Source organism: Alexandromys fortis, unplaced genomic scaffold, assembly GCF_014885135.2.
Source record: "Alexandromys fortis isolate MF-2015 unplaced genomic scaffold, M_Fortis_MF-2015_v1.1 scaffold_87, whole genome shotgun sequence".
Classification (NCBI taxonomy): Eukaryota; Metazoa; Chordata; class Mammalia; order Rodentia; family Cricetidae; genus Alexandromys; species Alexandromys fortis.
In genome coordinates this window covers 7,692,325-7,716,041 of record NW_026067971.1, presented here as the reverse complement: position 1 = coordinate 7,716,041, position 23,717 = coordinate 7,692,325, and the positions used below count along the sequence as shown (strand labels likewise).

At 37.8% G+C, this 23,717-nt stretch overlaps 1 protein-coding gene across 7 annotated transcripts in view; it reads right to left on the bottom strand.

The window, feature by feature from the left end:
• Positions 1-23,717, bottom strand: part of Ccdc18 (coiled-coil domain containing 18) — a 111,229-nt gene that overhangs the window by 28,308 nt on the left and 59,204 nt on the right. For 6 of the 7 annotated variants that reach the window (XM_050155718.1, XM_050155715.1, XM_050155721.1 and 3 more), the window contains 5 exons: positions 18,611-18,727; positions 15,278-15,445; positions 13,635-13,777; positions 6,329-6,492; positions 4,989-5,202 (listed from right to left, as the gene is read on the bottom strand). In XM_050155718.1, the coding sequence (XP_050011675.1) occupies positions 4,989-5,202; positions 6,329-6,492; positions 13,635-13,777; positions 15,278-15,445; positions 18,611-18,727 (806 nt within the window). The remainder of the gene's footprint in view (positions 1-4,988; positions 5,203-6,328; positions 6,493-13,634; positions 13,778-15,277; positions 15,446-18,610; positions 18,728-23,717) is intronic. The other variant, XM_050155719.1, reaches the window with a different exon arrangement.

The window sequence follows — 23,717 nt, the reverse complement described above, 5'->3', positions numbered from 1 at the left end:
AGCCAGCAAATATTAAATATTGAAAAGTATATACAGAATGTAAATTGGAGCCTACACATATAAAAGATCTATAAAATATTAAGGAAGCAGTAGTTTCTTATGGCATGCATTCACCATATGTGAAGCAGTCAATAAAAACATGGGCTTCAATAAAGTTACTCCACATGATTGGCTTCAATTAGTCTCAGCTGCTTTAGAACATGGAACACAGCTTCAGTGGAACAGTTGTTGAGGGAGGAAGCAAAGGCCCTTGACCATCAAGGTAGAATCAATGGTCTTGAGGCCTCCCAAGATCAAATTCCTGGTGAGGGCTGTTATGCTGATTCAGAGAGTCAAGCTACATACAATGAACACATCTTGTTCCTATGACAGACACAAAAGCCTTGAATGCTTGGGACAAGAAAGATTCAAGAACCAGGAAAAAGAACTGAATCTCTCTCTCTCTCTCTCTCTCTCTCTCTCTCTCTCTCTCTCTCTCTCTCNATATATATATAAATATATATATATTTAGTAATTTTTGCAAAGAATAACTAAAGCTGCTGGGCGGTGGTGGCGCACGCCTTTAATCCCAGCACTCGGGAGGAAGGCAGAGGCAGGTGGATCTCTGTGAGTTCGAGACCAGCCTGGTCTACAAGAGCTAGTTCTAGGACAGGCTCCAAAATCACAGAGAAACCCTGTCTCGGAAAAAAAAAAAAAAAGAATAACTAAAGCTGTAAAATAGGGGTAGTGGACCAAGAAGGTAGAAGAATACTCATTGAATCTCTGAAAATTGAATTAAATTGAATTGAATTTCTGAAAATGCTAACTTAAAATGCAAAAAGATACTTGGGCCCTTAAAGGTAATATCAACACCAATGGATGAATGGATTCTGCAGACAGCCAATGTTGAGTAATTCAACTATTTGAGGAAGAGATTGTAAACAGAGCATTCCTAGAAATAATGTTCTTCTGGGACTGACCCAAATAGAAGAATCTGGTAAAGACTGACATTGGAGCAATGAATATAGATCAAGAAGAGACAAACAAGGAAACCCATTACCATCGGGAAACTCCTTGGGAGGGCCCCTCACAGGCACCCAGGTAAAACATGGTCCAGTCATTCCCAGTCACTGTGGAGGATACACCTCCCCAGGAAACTTAGAAAATCCAATACCTGTTGTAAAAAAACCATACATTTCTGGGCGATAGGATAACCATGGAAGGTAAATCAAAAATTCCAGTAGAAAATACAAAACACATACTTTGGAGACTTCTATAAATGGTCAAATGCCAAAGCTGAGAATACAAATATATAATATTATAATGGAAGGATTATTAGACACAGAAGCAAATGTGACTATTACTACTCCAGAATCTTGGCATCCGAATTGGCCTTTTCAGGTAGCAGATGTTCAATTCCTAGGAATTGGAACCCTATCTCAGCTAAAGCAAAGCACAAAATGGGTTGAATACATACAGTCAAAGGGTAGAGAGGAAAGCTGAAGCCATATGGGCTAATATAGCAGTGAATCTATGGGACAGTGATCTGTTGCAGCAATGGAATATTGACATTAATATTCCTGCAGTTTCAGAAACATATCATAAACCAACTCATGTTTCTGGGAAGGATATTATAAAGTACTATAAAAAAAACAGTCACCAACCATTCAGGCTGTTAAAAACAGAGCAACAACTAACAAACTCTCAGAGGTACAAATGATCCTACCTTTAAAATGGTTAACTAAGAAACCTATATGGGTTAAGCAATGGCCTTAAACAAAAAAGAAACTTTAGGTTCTAAAACAGATGATAAAAAAGAAACTAGATGCTCAGCATATTGAAGAAACAATCAACCCTTGGAATTCTCTTGAATTTGTTGTTAAAAAATCTGGAAACTGAAGAATGGTAACAGATCTAAGATCTGTTAATAAGGTGATTTAGCCAGTGGGCTATCTACAGTCTGGAATTCCTTTGCATTTCCTACTGCATAAAGAACAGTCTCTTAGAACTCTCAATAGAGGAATCTAAAATGGCTGAAAGACACTTAAGGAAATGTTCAACATCCTTAGTCATCAGAGAAATGCAAATCAAAACAACTCTGAGATTCCATCTTACACCTGTAAGAATGGCCAAGATCAAAAACACTGATGACAACTTATGCTGGAGAGGATGTGGGGAAAAGGGAACACTTCTACATTGCTGGTGGGAATGCAAGCTGGTACAGCCCCATTGGATGTCAGTGTGGCAATTTCTCAGAAAATTAGGAAACAACCTTCCTCGAGACCCAGTAATACCACTTTGGGGTATATATCCAAAGGATGCTCAATCGTGCCACAAGGACATATGCTCAACTATGTTCATAGCAACATTGTTTGTCATAGCCATGACCTGGAAACAACCTAAATGCCCTTGATCGAAGAATTGACAAGGAAAATGTGGTACATTTACACATTGGAGTACTACACAGCAGAAAAAAGTAACAACAGCTTGAATTTTGCAGGAAAATGGAAAACATTTTTTTGAGTGAGGTAACCCAGACACAGAAAGACAATGATCACATGTACTCACTCATAGGTGGTTTTTAAACATAAAGCAAAGAAAGCCAGTCTACAAACCACAATCCCAGAGAATTTAGACAACAGTGCCGACACTAAGAGAGACTTACATAGATATAATCTACATGGGAAGTAGAAAGTATAAAAAGACAAGATCTCCTGAGTAAATTGGGAGCATAGGGACATTGGGGGAGGGTTGAAGGAGGGAAGGGAGAGGCAGGGAGGGGAGCAGAGAAAAATGTAGAGCTCGATAAATATCAATAAAAATTTTTTAAAAAAGAATAGCCTCGGGGGAGGGGGAGGGAAAGGGGAGGCGGCGGTGGGGAAGAGACAGAAATCTTTAATAAATAAATAAATTTAAAAAAAAGGATAGCCTCTTACAGTTTTTCACTTAAAAGATTGTTTCTTCACTATACTTTTACAAGAAAAAGAGAGGTCTGTCTTCACAGTGCTTAATTATAATTCTCAGCCTGCTAAAAGATATGAATAGAAGATTCTCCCACAGGGAACGTCAAATAGCCCTACCCTTTGCCAATATTTTGTTAAACAGTCATTGAAAATGATATATAAGCAATTTCCTGAATCAATAGTTTGCCATACATGGACAACATTTTATTTTCTGATTTAAATGTAGATACTTTAGAAAGAATTTTTGAAGGAGAAAAATTTGCCTTGTTGGGGATTACAAATTGCTCCTGAAAAAATATGAAGAGGAGATTCTATTAATTAATTAGGCTGTAAAATATATTTACAGAAAATTAGGCCACATAATGTACAAATTAGGAGAGATGAATCGCAGACAATGACTGCCAAAGATTGCTAGGAGACATTTCCCAGGTATGGCCCACTGTTGATATATGTCCTGATGACCTGATTAATTTAAACAAAATCTTAGATGGTGACAAGGACTTATGTAGTCCCAGGGAATTATCAGTTGAAACTGAGAGAGAATTATATTTGTTGAAGAGAAATTACAGAAGGCACATGTGGATTGTGTGGATCTAAATCTTAACCACATTCTGGTCTTATTACCCTCCAAACATTCCCCTTCAGGAGTTTTAATACAGAGGGAAGATACTGTCTTAGAATGGTTTACCACATAAACTGAGTAAAATATTAAAAGTTTGTGTGGACCAGGTCTCTGCATTAATTATAAAAGCAAAATTGAAGCTTCATAAATTAGTAGGAATAGAGCCAGCAGAAATTATAGCACCACTCACTAATGATGAAATTAAGAACTTATGAGAAGGAAGTGAACCTTGGCAAAGAGCTTGCAGCAATTTTTTGGGAGACACAACAACTATTCCAAAAGTGAGAGGATTTGACTATTCCCAAGAGAATGTTGGCACCGAATTCTTGGAGCTTGTTTTCTTCTCAGAAGAACTGGCCTATGTGCAAAGAACTGCCCTTGCTCTGACTACTGACAATATGCATGTTATCCAAACTGCACAAGGAAGATACAAGCAAAAATGACTACTGAACCTTGTCAAGCAGGGTAGGACAGTCTTTCAAATTTTCCTGCCTCTGAAAATGGTCTGTTAGATACACGTTAGGCCTTAGCCAAAGTTGGTTGCTCTAACACTGCAAATGAGATTTTGGGTGATTTTCTAGGTAGCCAGCTGTCTCTGTCATTTCTTGCACCTTTTTGAAGTTGCTTGCTTGTACTTCCTGCTTACTCAGGTAATATTTTTTCCCTTCTCAAGTCTTTGATGGGGTTGAAGACTAGACAGTCATAACTATTTTAATCTCAAAACTTAGCTAATACATTTCAGTACAAGACTCAAACTCCTCAGGATAGGACGGCTATTGAAATAATCTCTGTTATTTGCTTATTACCGTAGACTAGACATTTAGAATGTTTTTCTTTCTTGATGTGGTTTATGTTGGTTGTAGTTTTATTTTTGTGTATGTTTATGCCTTTTATTTTCCTGGACAACACTTGATATCTGTTCTTATTGTATAGTTTTGCTATAGGTTTAGAACCCTCTTATTTAGACCAAAGTGGGAGGTGCCCATTAGGGCGTGGTCTGAGGTACTGTAAGCAAAGACAGGAAGCTTGTGTGCTCTTCACTTTTCCCTTTTCGCTAAGTTGGTGGCTGGTGTTTGGTTCGCAGCTCCCAGTGGCAACAGAGCAGAGGATGCAGCAGCCTTCTTTTTGTGAGTGTCCCCAATAAACATTTGTTATCCTTTATTATGGGCTCACATGGGCCTGCTTTAATTACGCTCCACCTACTCCATTCCCATCCCCCTTTCTCAGGAAACTACTTTGACAGTGTGGAACTGATCACAGAATGAGGACAGAAGTATTAGCAGCTAAAAGTAACTTCTCTCACTTGCTCAGATGAATCATGGGACAAGACATTCAACAACAGTATTTGTGATATGGTCCAATGGACTCAAATTAATCACAGAGATACCTGTAATTATGTTATCCTTTCTTACTATCTAACTCACCTAAGTTCAGCAGTGAGGTCCTTGATTGTACTGTACTTTTCCTCTAATGATAACTGAGCCTTTTGTAGTACGTCTCTCAGTTCCTGTAGCTGTCTTAAGGTACTTTTCAGTTCTCCGTGAGCATTCTGCAGTTCAGTTTCGAGGGCTTCCCGTTTCTGCACGGTATCTGTTAGTTCAGCTTCGGTGTGGTGCTGCAACCTTTCTAACTCCTTCACTGTTGAGAATGCAGAATCATAAGAACCATATGTAAACCATGACTTTCTAACTCCTTCACTGTTGAGAATACAGAATCATAAGAACCATATGTAAACCATGACTTTCTAACTAACTCCTTCACTGTTGAGAATACAGAACCATAAGAACCATATGTAAACCATGAGCTGGACAGATGGATCAGTCACTAAAACACCAGCCCTGCAATCACGAGGACCTCAGTCAGATATCAAGCACCCATACAAAAGTCTGTGCATTGCCCTATTAAGTGCTGGTAGAGACAGACAGACAGCTGGAGCTCATTGGCCAGCGAGCCTTGCCAATCATAAAGTCTCTGTCTCAAAAAATAAGATGGACAGCAATCTAGGAAGATACTTAAAATCAAACTCTGGCCTCCACATGCACATACACAAAAGTGCACACTATCACAGGACATGTAAATAAGATATAAACAAAAGAATATTCAATCTGAGAGCTGGAATCTATAAAACTCTTGGTTTATAGAGTGATTGCTTAGAATGCACAAGGCCTGGGACTTAATCCCCAGCACTGCATACACAAAGCATGCTGGTCCCTGTCTATAATTTTAACACTAAAGAGGGGGAAGTAGGAGGATCAGAAGTTCACTGTCTTCCTCTGCTACCTGAGGAGATCTTTAAAAAAAAATCTGATAGAACTTTACGAATAAATAAGACTATTTTTATTAATTTATAAGAGACAAAATACTGAACACTATCCCTTTCAGCCTCATTACCCCAACTGCTGATTTTATTCCACTTAAATATAACTAATGTCTTAGTCAATGTTCTGTTGTGAAGAGAAATCATAACCAAGCCAACAATTAGGATGGAAAACATTTAATTGGGATCTTGCTTATAGTTTCAGAAGTTTAGTTCATTATCATCATGATGGGGAACATGATGGCACTCAGGCAAACAATGGAGCAGTAGACTACCCCTACTAACACACGTCCTCCAACTAGGCTACACCTCCTAATCTTTCTCCAATTCCACCACTCCTGATAACTAAGCATTCAGATATATAAGCCCATTGAGGCCACTCTGACTCAAACCATCACACACAAATAAAATTCTATGTAAGTCAAATTAAGCTAACTAGTTACTCACCTGCATTTGTTCTCTTTTCGAGTTCTGTCTTTGTCTGATCTAAAATCATATCTAACTGAGAAAGATGTATGGATTTATTTTCCCCATCTCGTTTCAGATGTATTATTTCTTTTTCCATTTTAGACAGCTCTTCTTTGCACTGATCCATCTCAAGTTTAGCTTGTCTAATTAAAAATAAACAATAGAACAGGTAATTTGGAAGCTTTACACCAAAAGTCTTCTCTCTAACTTTAAGTCTACAAAATTTATTAGGTTAAATATTAGCAAGATCTCTACTCAGAATCTTAAGTCACATACTATACTTTTAAAACTACTCCAACTGAAGTATTATTGTTCTTTACACCAACACCACTCAAGGGCCAGCATTGTTCTCAGTCTAACTACATATAGCCTTACAAAGTTTCACATATATATATATATACATATATATATATATAACATTCAGAGCTAACCACGTGATATTTTAATTATCTAAAATAATAACTAAGAGGCTAAGTAATCAAATTACCATAAACACATTACTTTTATGGAACCAATAATTTTTATTTAAGACTTATTCTTAGGTTGTATTTTTTAGCTTTAAAAATGACTAGAGTTAATCTTGTATCCTGCTACATTACTGAAAGTGTTTATGAGTTGTAAAAGTTTCTTGGTAGAATTTTTAGGGCTGCTTATGTAAGCTATCATATCATCAGCAAATAATCAAATAAAAAAAGGCCAAATATAAAAATCAAACAATCAAATAAATAAATAAATAATCAAATCAAATAATAATCAAGTAACACAATAAAAATAATCAAATTTAAAAAATCAAATAAACCAATAAAAAATGGAGTACAGACCTAAACAGAGAACTCTCAGCAGAGGAATCTAAAATGGCTGAAAGACACTTAAGGAAATGCTCAACATCCTTAGTCATCAGAGAAATGCAAATCAAAACAACTCTGAGATTCCATCTTACACCTGTAAGAATGGCCAAGATCAAAAACACTGATGACAACTTATGCTGGAGAGGTTGTGGGATAAAGGGAACACTTCTGCATTGCTGGTGGGAATGCAAGCTGGTACAACTCCTTTGAATGTCAGTGTGGCCATTTCTCAGAAAATTAGGAAACAACCTTTCTCAAGACCCAGTAATACCACTTTGGGGTATATATCCAAATGATGCTCAATCGTGCCACAAGGATATGTGCTCAATTATGTTCATAACAACATTGTTTGTCACAGCCAGAACCTGGAAACAACCTAAATGCCCCCAACCGAAGATTGGATAAGGAAAATGTGGTACATTTACACATTGGAGTACTACACAGCAGAAAAAAATAACATTTTGAAATTGCAGGCAAATGGATGGAGCTAGAAAACATCATATTGAGTGAGGTAACCTAGACACAGAGAGACAATTATCATATGTACTCATTCACAAGTGGTTTTAAACATAAAGCAAAGAAAGCCTACAAACCACAATCCCAGAGAACCTAGACAACAATACAGACATACATGGATCTAATCTGCATGGGAAGTAGAAAAAGACAAGATCTCCTGAACAAATTGGGAGCATGAGGACCATGGGGACCATGGGAGAGGGTAGAAGGGGAGAAGAAGAGAGGGGAGCAAAGAAAAATGTAGATCTCAATAAAATCAACAAAAATAAATAAATAAAACATTAAAAATGAAAAAAATTACTTCAACCCACACTGAGTTAATTAATAAAAATATGTTTCTATGCTGGAAAAAAAAGAGACTAGAAATTCGAAGATTGAACAGCTTTCCCTGCCACACAAAGGTGGGAACTAAAAGACTATGAAGCAACACAATCAGACAATAATAGCAAAGTGAAAGAACCAGGTTTTTACCTTTCAATCAGACCAGAACTTGGTCCAATATGGACACCACAGACAATATACTGAGGGGCATTTTCCAGTCCCATTCTTAGAAATTTAAACTGCAAAAGTATGTTCACTGAAGTATTGACTCTCTCTCTCTCTCTCTCTCTCTCTCTCTCTCTCTCTCTCTCATCTATCTATCTATCTATCTATCTATCTATCTATCTATCTATCTATCTATCATCTATCGGTTTTTCGAGACAGGGTTACTCTGTAGCTTTGGAGCCTGTCCTAGAATTAACTCTTGTAGACCAGGCTGGCCTTGAACTCAGAGAGGCCTTCCAGCCTCTGCCTCCCAAGTGCTGGGATTAAAGGCGTGCACCACCACCGCCCGGATAATAGATAGATAGGTAGGTGGATGGATAGATGGTAGACAGGACAGATGAATGGCCCTTTGTGCATGCTAGGCCAGCACTCCACCACTCTAGCATTTGACTCTTTTACATTTCTAAAGTCTAAGATAAATAATTTTCAACTTGGTAGAAAATTGTTTTTACCAAGAGAATTGATATAAAACAGATAACTAGAAGAAAAGAATCAAAAGATGCTGACATACAGTGGTAAGAGCTGGTAGCTTGTCAGCACTAAATCAGGATAACCAAGATATTGTGAAATTTTATAAAAACCACATATTAAAAACTCAAAAAACTTCCTATTTAGTAAAATAACAATCATGGCTCTATATGCATCAAGGTTTAGTTGGGATAATAATATATTTAAACATGGTGCACTAATATACACAATAACTATCCAGAGGTGGCAGTAATGTCAAGCCACTGAAATATTGTTTTGTTCTAAAGTGTTAGTATTGGCTAGAGATAGATTCCACCTTTATTTCACTTTTGAGGAAGCATTTCTTAATAAAGTTGAATTAATAGAGCATTAATAAACATTTAAGAGCTTAAAAATATTAACTACATAATCAATACTACTCAAATTTTAAGTATAACCTTAAAAAATTTTATGGCAGATTTAAACCCACCAGTCTCTTAGAAACACTTCCCTTTGTTATCTCAGGGTTACTGAAAGCAATCACGACTGAGATAAGAAATAGGATTAAAGGAATTACTATGCTAAATACCAGACTCTTGAAACTTGATATTATATAACTGAAAAATAAAAACAAAAAAACTTTTGGTTTCAGAGCAGGTCTAAACTGTATACTTATATAGCCTGATTTGAGTTTCGTCTTCCTCATTTTAAAACCTACAATAAACACGTCATAGGTTTAAGATTAATGAATTAATGTATCTACCTAGAACAAAGAAGGTAGATGTTCAATAAATTGGTTTCTTTTCTATCTGAAAAACACTTTATCAAAAGCAGATTGAAGGAGACAGAGAGAGATATATTTTTAACTTTACTATTTTTAAAAAAAGTTTTCTAAACTGTAATTTCAAAATTAAAAAATAAAAACCTAATAGTGGAAGCAGAGAAAACTCCTCGTGAAGAGCTAAAGTAATGCTTTCTTGGGAAGTGTGATCATTAATTAATCCATGAGCTTTTTATCAGTATTTAGGACCTAGCTTTCCTATTGAAAATGTCTATTGGTTATATTCAAGAAGCTTTTGATGTGATTGTTCAAAAGTCAAAAAAGTAGGAGTTAACTAATGAAACTCATTGGGTCACAAAAAAAGACATGAAATCAGGTAAGGGCCAGTAGGAAACAGGAAGGGAATAAGAGAGAATAACAGAGGGTAACTAGATCAAAATACATTAATTACGTGTGTGAAAATATCAAAATGAAACACATTGTTATATAAAATTAATGTATGGATTGAAAAAGGAAGAAGCAAGTGTTTCATTTGTTCCAGTGGACGAGAAGCATCAAGGAGTTGGCAGAGTTTTGAAAGAAGAGGCAAAGGTGCAGAACCAATCTTCTATGAACGACTTGGCTTGCCAGACTATACTAAGAAAAACAAGACTTTAAAGTAAAGCTGACTTACATGATCATATTTTCTGTAGCTTCTTTAAAGATGCTGGCATCAGGTAGTGTGAGTTGGATTTTATGTATATGCCTGTTTACATGTTCTTGTGTGTGTATGCACATACACAGGCACATAAACGTATGTGCACATGCATAAAAAGTCAAGTGTCTTCCTCAATCTCCCCTCACTGTAGTGATGACTTATTTGTACTTTAATAAACAAAGCTATCCTGAAGATCAGCAAAGCTACTAGAGGACGAAAGTGGTAGCTCACACCTTTATTCCCAGAGCTTGGGAGATGGATCCCCAGAAGGATCTCAAGGAGTTCAAGGCTACCCTGGCTACAAAAGATTGAGCCACAAACAGATCCAGGTGGTGGTGGCTCACACCTTTAACCCCAGCACTAGGGAGGTGGAGACAGGAGCAGTATGGCTGGGTGGAGAGAAGAAGATAAAGGGCAGAGACAAGAACTCACTGGAGTGCCTAGTCTGAGGATTTGTGGAGACAGGGTCTCGCCCTTTTGGTATGAAAATTCGGTAGATGTAAAAGGTCTCTCTAGGGTGATGGTGGTGGTGCACGCCTTTAATCCCAGTACTCGGGAGGCAGAGGCAGAGGCAGGCTGGTCTCTGTGAGTTCGAGACCAGAGAAACCCTGTTTCAAAAAAAAAAAAATACTCTAGTGGCTTATTGCTCTGCTCCTCTGATCTTCAGCTTTAACCCCTTATCTGTATCTGTCTCTGGGATTTTGTTATTCATGCTACTAAGCTTCACCTTTTTTTTTTTTTTTTTTTAAGATATGGTCTCTTATTGAATCTGTAAGAGAGTTTTACAGATCCAGCATTTCAGCTAATCAGGGATCCTCCTATATGTGCCTCCTCAATGGTGTGATTACAGGAGCAGGCGACCATGCAGGGCTTCCAACATGAGTGTTAGGAGCATGAACTCAGGTCCTCATGTTTATGTAGAAAGCATTTTAACAACTGAGCCCAAGCTGAATTTTAATTCTGTGTGATATGGGATGCCCTTCTGTATGCTGTGAATATTTTTTATTACCATTGGTTAATGAAAAAGCTGATCTGGTCAATAGCCACACTTAATAGAGCCAGTGGGGAAAAAACAAGTCAAGATAAAGGGAAAAGGAGGGTGGGTCAGGGAGGTGCCAGCAGCTACCATAGATGCAAGGTGAGAGGTAACACCATGGCCAAGTGGCAATACACACATTATTAGAAATGGGTTAATTTATATGTAGAGCTAGACAGTAATAAGTCTGAGCTAATAGGACAAATAGTTTGTAATTAATATAAGCCTCTGAGTGGGAACTGACGGGCAGAAGAGAAACCCACACTTATATCCGTGATGCATCGAAAGCCAAAGAGAAGGCTAACAAAGTAATTTTAAAAATTAACTTGATATTAAGGTCATTAAGAAAGGAGACTAGTAATATGATGTCAGATAGCTATAACCTCAATTATGGAGAAGTTGAAGAACAATGTCTGTAAGTTTGAAGAAAGCCCAAACTACATATTGAGGCCCTGTTTCAAAAACAAAATAAAGGAAAGCAAGCAAAAGTATCAGAGAATAATATAGTAGTAAATATTAGAAACGGTGAGCTCTAGGGTAAACTGTGGGGATGTCTGAAGCATGAGAGAAATATGATAGAGAAGAAAGTTTAAAAAAAAACAAAAACTCAATTCAAAACATGAATCAGTTAAATGAATACTAACTAACTAGAGCTGGTATTGGAGAGAACAATAAACAAGATAGACTATAAATGTCAGCAATAAGGAATGATATTATTCTATTACGTAAGTTCAGAGTACACCTTTGACTCTCTGGTACAAGAATATGGGGGAAAGTTTTTTAGTATATAGAAGCAAGAGAATAAGTAAGTCCTCAGTATAAGAGTTTTATTATAGTAAGAGAAAGGAAAAGTCAGAGAATATAGAGGATGTATATAAATTCCAGACGGTACAACGGAAGTTTTCAGAAATTGGCATGGGATGGGATAAAAGAGCAATGGGTCTTGATTTGGCTATCTAGCATAAACAAGGATAAGTTAGAATCTGAATAGACTTAATGGCTTCACAAAAGTCAATGGTGGAAAGGCTGTGTTAGTGGCTAGATACCTGGCAACAGGAAAGTGTAGCACGAATTCTAACCTGGAGTCAGATATTAGGAGTAAACATTGAGAGATCAGAGAAGCAGTGCAGTCAGCCACTACAGAGACCTTTTATCTCATCAAATCCTCAGACTGCAGGAGTAATCCTGTCTCTACCAATCTCCAGACTGCATCCTCAGCCTGCATCTGAGCTCCTGTTTCCTCCGGCTTTACATTCCTCTCTCCGCCCAGCCATATCACTTCCCATCTCCACCTCCCTGGTACTGAGATTAAAAGTTGGGCCATCACCGCCTGGCTCTGTTTCTCTTTGAGACCAAATCAATATAGTATAGCCCAGAGTGGCCTTGACTGATAGAAAACCCGTCTGTCTCTGTCTCCCGAGTCCTGAGATTAAAGTGTGTGTCACCACTGCCTGGCTTCTAGCAGCTTAGTTCTGCTCTTTGATCTTTAGGCAAGCCTTATTTGTTAAAGCAAACAAAACATCATCACAGGAAAGAGAAATCTTGAAAGAAGAATATGTCACTGTCACTGTTAAGAGAAGTTTATCTGTTAAAGTAAGTACCACTCTAAGCCCAGAGACCCTATCTTAATACTCAATCCCTGTCAATGAGAAAAGAAATCTGGGGACATAAGGTTTTAGTTTCTGAATGTAAATTCACACTTGACTGCTAATGATATAAAAAGGGGTAGAAAAATGTTAATTCTTATTGACAAAGTAGAATCTAGGTAAGCTAAGTATATATGTTTCACCTCACAGATTCACTAAGATGAGTCTGAATGTCCAGTCAAGGCAGACAACTATTTTATTTATCCGAAACACAATAAGGTTCCGTGGCTAGATGATGGTGGCACACACCTTTAATACCAACACTCAGGAGGCAGAGGCAGGCAGATCTGAGTTTGAGGCCAACCTGGTCTACAGAGCAAGTTCCAGGACAGTCAGGGCTACACAGAAAAACCCTGTCTTGAAAAAAACTAAACCAAAAATCAAACAAACAAAAAACCCAATCAGGTCCCCTGAGAGTTTCCCCAGTGAAGAGATCTTTGCCTGCAACTTGCAGCGTTCTTTGTAATTTAAAACAGCCGTGCTGAGTGCCTATAAAGGATAAGGATCTGTGCTCTTTACCCAATGTTGTAGGGAGCCCTACAGTAAGGTAAATAGATTCCGTACTATAATTATAAAAAGAAAGAAAGAAAAAAAGGATATAATGAAAGCTATGAGGGGAAATATAACAGAATGCTACAGGAACATAGGTTATGAAGAAATTAATTCCTCACATAAATATCTCACTGGATTATTATCAAACTCTGAAACTCAGACATTACTGATAACAAAATTGAGAAGGGAAATAAAACTGTTATATTCAAGTTTTACCTGACAGTACCAGTAAGCTCGATAATTTTTTGCCTTTTCACATCAGCATCGTGTATGGCTGTTTCATGTTTCTCTTCCATTTTTCTCAACTTTTCTGCTGAGCTTTCCTTTAGTCTCTGAAGCTCTTGTTCCTGCTTTGATACCTGAAAAGCCAGTTTTCAGTTAAGTGCTTAAATTCAATTACACCCCAACATTATACAGAAGAAAAATACTTTCATAATATTACAGTCTAACCTATCATTTAGTTTCAAGATGTATTCCAAGAATCAAAGTAAGCTTGGTGTGGTAGAATTTAACTATAGTCTTAGATACTGTAAAGGCTGAGGCAGAGAGACTGCCTGATTGCCTGAGTCGAGGAACTCAAAACCAGTATAGGCAATATAAAAAGACCCCATTTCAAAAATTAAATTTAATAATAACAGTATAATTAAAATATAAATCAGGATGCTTTGAAACCAGAAAAGCATAACTAACTGTTTAATAGATAAGTTATTCATAATCACTTCCTGTTTTGACAGAAGTGAGCACATTGAACAGTAAAGTGACAGCTGAGTCTGGTGCTTGTATGCTACAGGTGAGACCCTGAATCCCTCATCAGGCACCACAATGTGATCTACAGAGCAAGTTCCAGTACAGCCAAGGCTACACTGAGAAACCCTGTCTCAAAAAAACAAAACAAAACCGAGTTCTTTCTTCTTACTTCAAAAAAAGGGAGAGGGTGGTTGAAGATGAATTCAGACTTTCTGTCTGTCTGTCTGTCTGTCTCTCTCTCTCTCTCTCTCTCTCTCTCTCTATATATATATATATATATATATACACACACACATACACACATACATACATATATATGACAAAAAGTTATTATTATCCTAAAATCAGAAAATTTATGTTTTTATAATTTTTTCTTTTGAAAGATAAAAACAGAATATATATGAAAGAGATTGAGACAAAGTTGATATTGAATAAAAGAAAAAAGATTACTTGCCTTTAATCCCAACACTCAGGAGGAAGAGGCAGGCAGCATCTGTAAATCTGAGGCCAGCCTGGTCTACAGAGTGAGTTCCAGAAGAGGCTTCAAAGCTACAAAGAAATCCTATCTTGAAAAACAAACAAAAAAGACAAAAAAGAAAGAAAGAAAAAAAAGAAAAATTAAGACTATAGAATCAAAGTGTTTAGGAGTCTTTCAGTGGAATGATGACTTCTTCATTTTCTTTAAACAAATCTTTGCTGTGGTCTTGGAGACTGAACCCACAGTCTTGTGTGTACTATACAGCCACTGTACCACAAGTTACAATCCCACGATCATAACTTACGTGTATAGCTCAGCAGCAGTTCTATTTTGGGGAACGGGATTCTTCTTTTATTGTATTTTTTTTTCAGTTCTTTAAAGGATGCTATACCACATGTGGTATTCAAAAAGGAGACATCAGAAGACATAATAATTCATATAGGTATTAAATTTATAGATTCAAGAAAAAAATTCAGTCAAGGAGTCTAAATTATAATAAAATTTTGTGGCATTATAAATATTGTCACCATAGTATGAGATTTAGATCTGAGTACATTTTCTTGATTAAAAATCTGCAAATGATCTTTAAATTCTATTCCATAAAAATTCCAACTATTTTTACCCAACAATATACCTGCTTTTCAAGTTTGGCCTGAATGTCTTCGAGCTCTCCGTTTCTGAGTGTCTCCTGCTGTAGCATCTGCTGCTGCTGCTGGAGAGTGTGCTGCAGAACTGCATTCTGCTCGCTCGTCTCCTGAAGACTATGACTCTTCACCTTTAGCTCTTTCTGCAAACAGTATACCTAGCAGAGAGATATATTCCTTGTTACAATGAATGTTTCAAATAAAAACAGCTCCGTAATTATCCCACTTCTCATGTATTCCAGTTGGTCACGGAGAAGGGCATGGTTCATTATTCTGCCTGGGAGATGAAGATAGGATAGGGTTGTTCCTATACAAGGTTGTGAATACAGGAAGATGCTGACAGGAGATGAAGATAGGGTTGTTTCTATAAAAGGTATGGATACAGGAAGATGCTGACAGGGCTCGCTCTTGTTTGGCATCATTGTGAAATGTTCCCATGAGATGCATTGTTTGGGCTGGCTAGAATTCTGAAACATATTTCTTTCTGAGAAGGAAAGCATTTTAATACTTACGGACTGGTGTGGTAGTTTAAATGTAACTGGGTCCTATAAATCCATAGGGAACAGCACTATTGGGAGGTGTGGCCTTGTTGAAGGAATAGTGTCACTGTGGGGGTGGGCTTTGAGGTCTCTTTTGCTTAAGCTTCGGTCAGTGTCACACAGATTACCTCCTGTTGCCTGCAAGATACAGGACCCTTCGCTACAGCTATAACACCATATCTGCCTGTACTTCACCATGTTCCACCATGATGATAATGGACTGAACCTTTCAACTGTAAGCAAGCCACACCAATTAAATGTTTTCTGTTATAAGAGCTGCCATGGTTATAGTGTCTCTTTATAGCAACAGAAACCCTAAGACAGTTGATCAACTATTCTTACGTGACCTTTTACTTTGAAGTCATAAACAGCTTCCTCTAGGTACTGAGACCACACACCATCATCTCATCTTTTACTGTAACAGGAAGGAGAATGCTCTGTGCAACCCATCCAGAAAGGGAAAGTCAGAGGTAGCTCTGGATTGATCTACATTGCATTTAATGAACCTTCTTTTCCATTTATAGATATAAAACCAAAATTACTACATAATAAAATCCGGTGATATTTATCATACTACATAGTATTAATATTATAGTAGTTTGTAAAATTATATCACAACAAATTGATCCAGAATATTCATATTCCAACACATAAAGTAATAACAATATCAACTACAAAACTTCTCTACAAATATTTAAGGTCTTAGTATGCTGGTCTCCAAAATTTCTTTAAAAGACATCTTTAAGGTAAATATGATGGTGCACAGGTAAAATCCCAGCCCTTAGGAAGCTAAAGCAGGAGGATTATGACTTAGAAACTGCCTAGAGGCTACACAGCAAGGCCTTGCCTGTGTATGTGGGTGGATGCCGAGGTTGTAGAGATAATAAGACAACTCTTAATAAATGGTGTGGAACCATGGTCTATATTCTGTCAATTATATTTTAAATAAACGCTGATTGGCCAGTAGCCAGGCAGGAAGTATAGGCAGGACAACCAGACAGGAAGTAGAGGCAGGTCAATGAGAAACAAGAGAATTCTGGGAAGGAGGAAGCCCATTCCTCTGCAGTCCTAGCCCAGCCACAGAAGAAGCAAGATGTGACTACCTCACTGAAAAAGGTACTGAGCCACATGGCTAACACAGATAAGAATAATGGGCTAATATAAGTTATGAGAGTTAGTAAGAAGCCTGAGCTAGTGGGTCAATCAGTTTATGATTAATATAGACCTCTGTGTGATTTCTTTGGGACTCAACAGCTGTGAGAACTGGGCAGGACAAAAACCTTAGACAACAAATGAAAGTCTTAATTTTTGTTTCATGTGTGTGTATACATGTAGAGGTAAGAGGAAAACTTGGAGGAGTTCTCTCCTTCCACCGTGTGGGTTCTAGGGATAGCACACAAGTTTTACTTGCCAAGCCAACTCTTCAGCCTTTTAGAAAAGGTCTTTAGTAACTGAAATTTTTACTCAATAAAGTTTAATTGTTAAACCTAATTTTTTAAAAAAAATAGTACCTCACTGTGAAGGGATTGATGGCTTAAAACTAAGTAGCTCAGGCCTGCCTACAACTCACCATCCTCGTGAGTAGCCACCCAAGGGCTGGGAGTTTAAGTCTGTACCACCACATCCACCTTCTAAAGCTGATTCTTAACTCTTCAAGCAAGAAGAAACAATTTTTTTTAAGTTTTGCCAGCACAAGGGTAGTAGAGGTAGGTGGATCTCCAAGTTCAAGGCTAGCCTGGTCTACAGAATGAGTTTTAGGACTGTTTCCAAAAAACCACAACCACCACCACCAACAAAAAGTTTTGAAAAATTTTAAACTCCTACGTCTAAAACAATGCTTTAAATATTATTCAATTTATATTAAAATTACTATGTAATAATTTAACTTACTATTTTGATGGCCTAAAAATAAGTGAATTTGAATTTTAAGGTATTATATTTTATGCTATACTGAAATAAAGTCTGTTCTTTAAAGAATATATAATTTAAAATATGTTTTTAGTGTCATATATATAAAGGCTACACTGGTCTACAAAGTGAGTTACAGGACAGCCTGCACTGTTAGACAGAAACCTTGTCTCAAAACAAACAAAAATTACATTTAATGTCCTCTTTCTACAGATGTATGTTTAGAGCATATGAAGGCGATGAGGATGTAACTCAGTGGGGCGTCTGCCTAGTGTGTGATGTTTGAATGAGAATGGCTCCCAGAGGTGCAGATATTACAATACTTTGTCCCCAGTAGGAGGAACTATTTGGGAAAGATTAGGAAGTGTGTGACATTGTTAGAGCACGTGTGTCACTGGGGGTAAATTTAAAGATTCAAAAGACACAGCCATTCCTAGTTATTTCTCTGCCTCACAACAGTGGCTACTGCTCCAGTGCCATTCCTGCTGCTATGCTCTGACACATTTGGTGGTCAAGGACTCACCCTCTGAAACTGGAAGTCCCAAATAAACTCTTCCTTCTCTAACTTGCCTTGGTCATAGTGTTTTATCACAGTGGTAGAAAAGTAATTTGATACCCAGCACACCTTTCCCAGCACCATATAAACATACACAAATGTTTGTACACACCTGTAATCCCAGCACTTGATAATCAGAAGCAGGAAGATCATAAATTCTATACCATCAGTTATATAGGGAGTCTGAGGTTAGCCTTGGATACCCTAGGCCAACCTTGTCTTTAAATAACCCAAACAAAATAAAGCATATTGAGAAAAATTAAAAAATTAACAATACCAACAAGCATTTGAAAATTTTGCTAAATAAAAGAACAATTTACCTCTTCAGACTTCTTCTTCAGCTGTTTTTCAAATTTTTCCTTATTTCCTTCCAACTGATTCAAATGCAAAGCAAGTTCTTCCTTACAGATTTCTAAAGCTGAATCCAGTTGTCTGACCTAAAGTTAAAAAAAAAAAAAGCAAAGTATAAAATAAAAAAAAGAAAGAAAAGAAAAATCAAGGCACTTGGGAGGGAGAGACAGGTAAATCTCTATGAGTTCCAAGGTAGCCTGGTCTACACAGTGAGTTCAGGACATTCAGGGTTATGTAGAGAGACACTGTCTCAAAAAACAAAACACTGAATTATTAATTAATGAATATTTGTTATTTGTACAATATTTAACAGATTGATCTCCTAAGGTTACTTTACTGCTTGAAACACTAAAATCAGGTCAGTACGATAGCTAAGTCAGCAAAGGCACTTTTCTGCGCAAGCCTGGGTGATCTGAGACTGACTCCCAGAACCTCTGGTGGAAGAGAGCAATCAACTCAGCAAAGCTCTCCTGACCTCCACCCATCTGCTGCAACACCTGCACACGTGCACTGCAGCAAACAATTGCAGCACACAGAGTAATACACAAATTTAAACTGAGATAGGTCTATTCAGAGTATGAAATGATCTGACAGGAGAGACTGGCTGAAAAAGCTCATTCATCAAGGCAAACCAGGAACTAAGAGAAGCACAGAACAGTCCTGAACAACATAGGTACAGAAGCACGTTCTAAAAAGAGGGGTCGTGCTCAGGGCAAGGCAGTAGGAAGAACAACAGTGAAACGCTGGAAGTTTAAATTTGTAAGGAATAAGTCATTTGAAATAATGTCAAATAGAAACCCCAAAACACTCCCTTAAGAAGGCAAGCTTATTATTTATTTCTTAATCCTAGACCAATGAAATAGGAAAGTGAGTACAGATATCCTACAAATGTTGCTAAGATGAGAATATTTGGAAATGTTGGTTTGTGAAGAAAAAATTTATCACACAGGAAAAACATCTTCTTTGCTTAGTACCTGTGAAAAAATATTCTTTAAAAATCCAAGGGCTGGAGAGATGGCTCAGAGGTTAAGAGCATTGCCTCCTCTTCTAGAGGTCCTGAGTTTGGTTCCCAGCAACCACATGGTGGCTCACAGCCATCTGCAATGGGGTCTGGTGCTCTCTTCTGGTACACACAGACAGAATATTGCATACATAATAAATAAATAAATAAATAAATATTTTAAAAGACCAATAACATGACTCAAGTGTTTATGTGTAATGCTTTGTGTTATCTAATATTAAAGAGCAAATCAAATTTAGTAACTAAAAAAAATTAGCTCAAAATACATGTCCATACCCTTCTATTACTAAGATTCTTACCTTGCTCTTTTCTTTCCCCTTATAATGCTGAGCTTTAATTTTGCAGGGGAAGATTCCTTTTCTCTGAATAAAAACATCACATTTGAAACTATGAAAGAAATTTCAACAATACTGGAGAGAAAAAAGAAATTTTTTTTCTCAGGAACTATTTGAAGCTGTGAGTCAATGGTCTTTTATCCTGCTACATGTATTATTTTTAATAAAATGCTGAATGGCCTGTAGCCAGGCAGGACAGGTGAGGCGACCAGGCAGGATGAAGAGGCAGGGTGACCAGAACAGGAGAATGCTGGGAAAAGGAAAGGTCAGTCTGCAGTTGTCACCCAGCTGTAGAGGAAGCAAGATGAGAATTCCTCACTGACAGAAGTACTAAGTAAGCCATGTGTCTTACACAATTTGACATTAAAAAATCGCCCTAGTAATTCTTTCTAAAAGGGAATTCTGAAGCCAACATTATGAGAGACTATCTCAGTTTGTTTATATAACTACTGACAGCCAAGAAGGCTGCCATTATGAATGACTATCTCAGTTTAAAAAAAAAAAAAAACTGTTGTCCTAGTAACAACAATTTTTAAAGATTAACATTTTTAAATTGTGTGTATGTGTCTGTCTGCCTGTCTTTCTGTGGATTTGTGCACATGTGAATGCAGGTGTCAGATCCCCCTGGAGCTGAAGTTAAGAGGCAGGTGCAAAGATACCCAGGGTGAGTGCTGGGAACCAGATTGGAGTCCTTTGTAAAAAGAAGTTTATCTGTGAGAGAAAACCATCTCTGAAGTCCTTAGTTTTAAAACTTTTAATTAACAGCTGTGTTAATCCACACAAGCACAGTGGCACAGGCCTTTAATCCCAGCACTCCGGAGGCAGAAACAGACAGACCTCTGAGTTTGAGGCCAGACTGGTCTAAAGAGAGATCTAGGATGACCAGTGCTATGCAGATAGATAGGCAGGCAGGGAGACATACAGACAGACAGAAGATAAAAAAGCAAAAACCCTTGTTATGTTCTCTCTCTTAAGCAAGAGAATGGGCATTAGTACCTGATAATAATACAATAAATTACTCTGATAGGATTCATTCAAAGATGATAAAACCCATTGTTACAAGGTTACTGAGAAATCAGTCATTCCCAAACCACTCCAAAGACAGTCCAATAAAATTCCTCTTACACTAGTGACCTGAGGGCTGGGCTGTGGTGCAGTGGAAGAAGACTGCACGCGTAGGACAGCGTGCCTGCTGGGCAGTGGCAGCGCACGCCTTTAATCCCAACACTTGGGAGGCAGGCAGAGCTCTGTGAATTTGAGACCAGCTGGGTCTACAGAGAGAGTTCCAAAACAGCCAGGGTACACACAATAACAAACCGGGCAGTGGTGGTGCATGCCATTAACCTCAGCACTCGAGAGGCAGAGACAGGAGGATCTCTATGATTTTGAGGCCAGACTGGTCAATAGTACAAGATCAGGGACAGCCACAGCTGTTACAAAGAAAAACCTTGTCACAAAAATATAACAACCTCGACCTTGGCACTCAGAAGGTAGAGATCTCTGTGAGTTCAAGGTCAGCCTCAGCTACAGAAGGCAGTGCATTCCAGGACAGAAATTATAGGAAAGCAAGAAATATAATCTAAACCTAAGGCATAGTCTTTCAACAATCTATTTAACAGGTAACAAACACATTTGTTTACTTTATGGATATTGTTACCTGTTCAGAATTATTTTATTTATGTTGGTGTTAGGAATCAAATGCAGGGCTGTGACCACACTTGGCAAGGGGCCTAATACTGAGCAACATCTTCAGACTCATCAAACGTTTAGTTCTCACTGACCACACTTGAAAATGCAATTTTAAACTGACAGTTTTAACTTTCCTACACACAGTTCATATATGAGCCTTGAAATTAACAAATAGAATCTTGCAAAGGTACTTGGAAAGGATAATAAGATAATCAGGAACAAGGACCCCAGACTGTTATTTTATTGCTACAGATATTCCAGGTTGAAACGGTTTGTACTGAGCCAGTGTGGTGGAGTTCTGGCACTGCTGCACTGCTGAGGACAGAAAGCTGCACAGACAGCACAAAGGAAGACTGCGGAACAGCATCTAGGCCTGCCAGGCATAGGAACAACTGGAGAGCTGCCATAAACGGGCTGCCCATGCAAGCTTAAGCATTGCCAGGACAAGGTGATGATGACGGTGGTGGCGCACGCCTTTAATCCCAGCGCCTGGGAAGCAGAGGCAGGTGGATCTCTGTGAGTTCGAGGCCAGCTTGGTCTACAAAGAGAGTTCCAGGACACCTAGGGTTACACAGGAAATCCTGTCCCAAAAAGCAAAATAAATAATTAAAATTACAAAATTACTTATATTTGAACTAAGGAATTTTGCTTCTATATTTCTTCCTCATATTTATTTTTTCCCCAAATTAAACTCATTAAAAGCATCAAGGAAAAAAATTCAATGTATGATTCATTCATTTTCGGATTTCTCATCTCTTATCTGGTCATTAATATATGGAAATTCCTTACTACATGAAGAACTAGAAGTTTAATAGCTATTAAATATTATTTAACAAAATAGTTTCATGCCTACAACATTAATATTTATCTACCTTTTTTATTTTTTCCTTCTTGTTTGAAACAAGGCTCTTAGATGGCCTGGAACACACTGTATAGACCAGGCCAGCCTCAAACTTTCAGAAATCCTCTAGACTCTTCTCCCATGTGCTAGGGTTACAGATAGGGGCTACTATGACTGACTTGTATGCTAATATTTTAAAATTAAGTTTACTCTTATATAAGTAAATAAACTGATGTGACAGTAAATGTTAAATAATTGCTGAATTCTATAGGAATGGCTATAGTGAGACAGTCAACCTTACATTAAAGTTTAGACTTACTATGCCTGAGAGACAAAAAAGAAAAAATGCCTCTAACATGTAAGCCCCTTGTTGTGGGATAATCTTCCTGGACATTGTGGAGATGTAAGGTTTTTACCTCATCTGCCTAAGGCACCTTCTGATTGGTTTAATAAAGAGCTGAATGGCCATTAGCTAGTCAGGAGAGGATAGGTGGGACTTCTGGGCAGAGACAGGAACTCTGGGAAGAATCTGAGAGGTAGGAATTCGCCAGTGAGACACAGAGGAAGTCAGATGTACAGTATGGAGAAGAAATAATGAGCCACATGTCAGAATGTAGATTAGTATGAAAGGGTTAATTTGTTTTAAGATCTAGTTGGGAACAAGTCTAAGCTAAGGACAAGTTTTCATACTTAATAAAAAGTTTCCACATCATTATTTGGGAGCTGATGGTCCATGCAAGTCCAGCTTTAGTCCCTGGCTTGTATACGCATGTATCACAGCAGCCCACTTCCCTTCCCCAGACATTAAAGAGTGTCCATAAACTGACTGGTCCTGTAAGATAGTAGATCTGTTCCAGCAGGACAGCAGACTAACTCAGTCTCCACTTTTGTAATCAAACTGCTACTCTGCTCAAAGATGACTAGGACAAGTGCAAGACATATAAATTAGACCCTGCCTACACGTAGACAAAATACATCAGTCTCGTGGCTTTTCCTTCATCAGCTTTGGGCTGATATGGCTAGGTGATAAATCTGGGGAACATTCAGGTTCAGTCCTGGCCCCACATTGTACATCAATATCTAAAATATAAGTCTATTATTAAAATGTATTTATGGTCATAGTGAATCTCTAAGTAACCCCAGACCCATAACAACAAATAAAGACAGAACTGTTGGGCTGGGAAGATAGC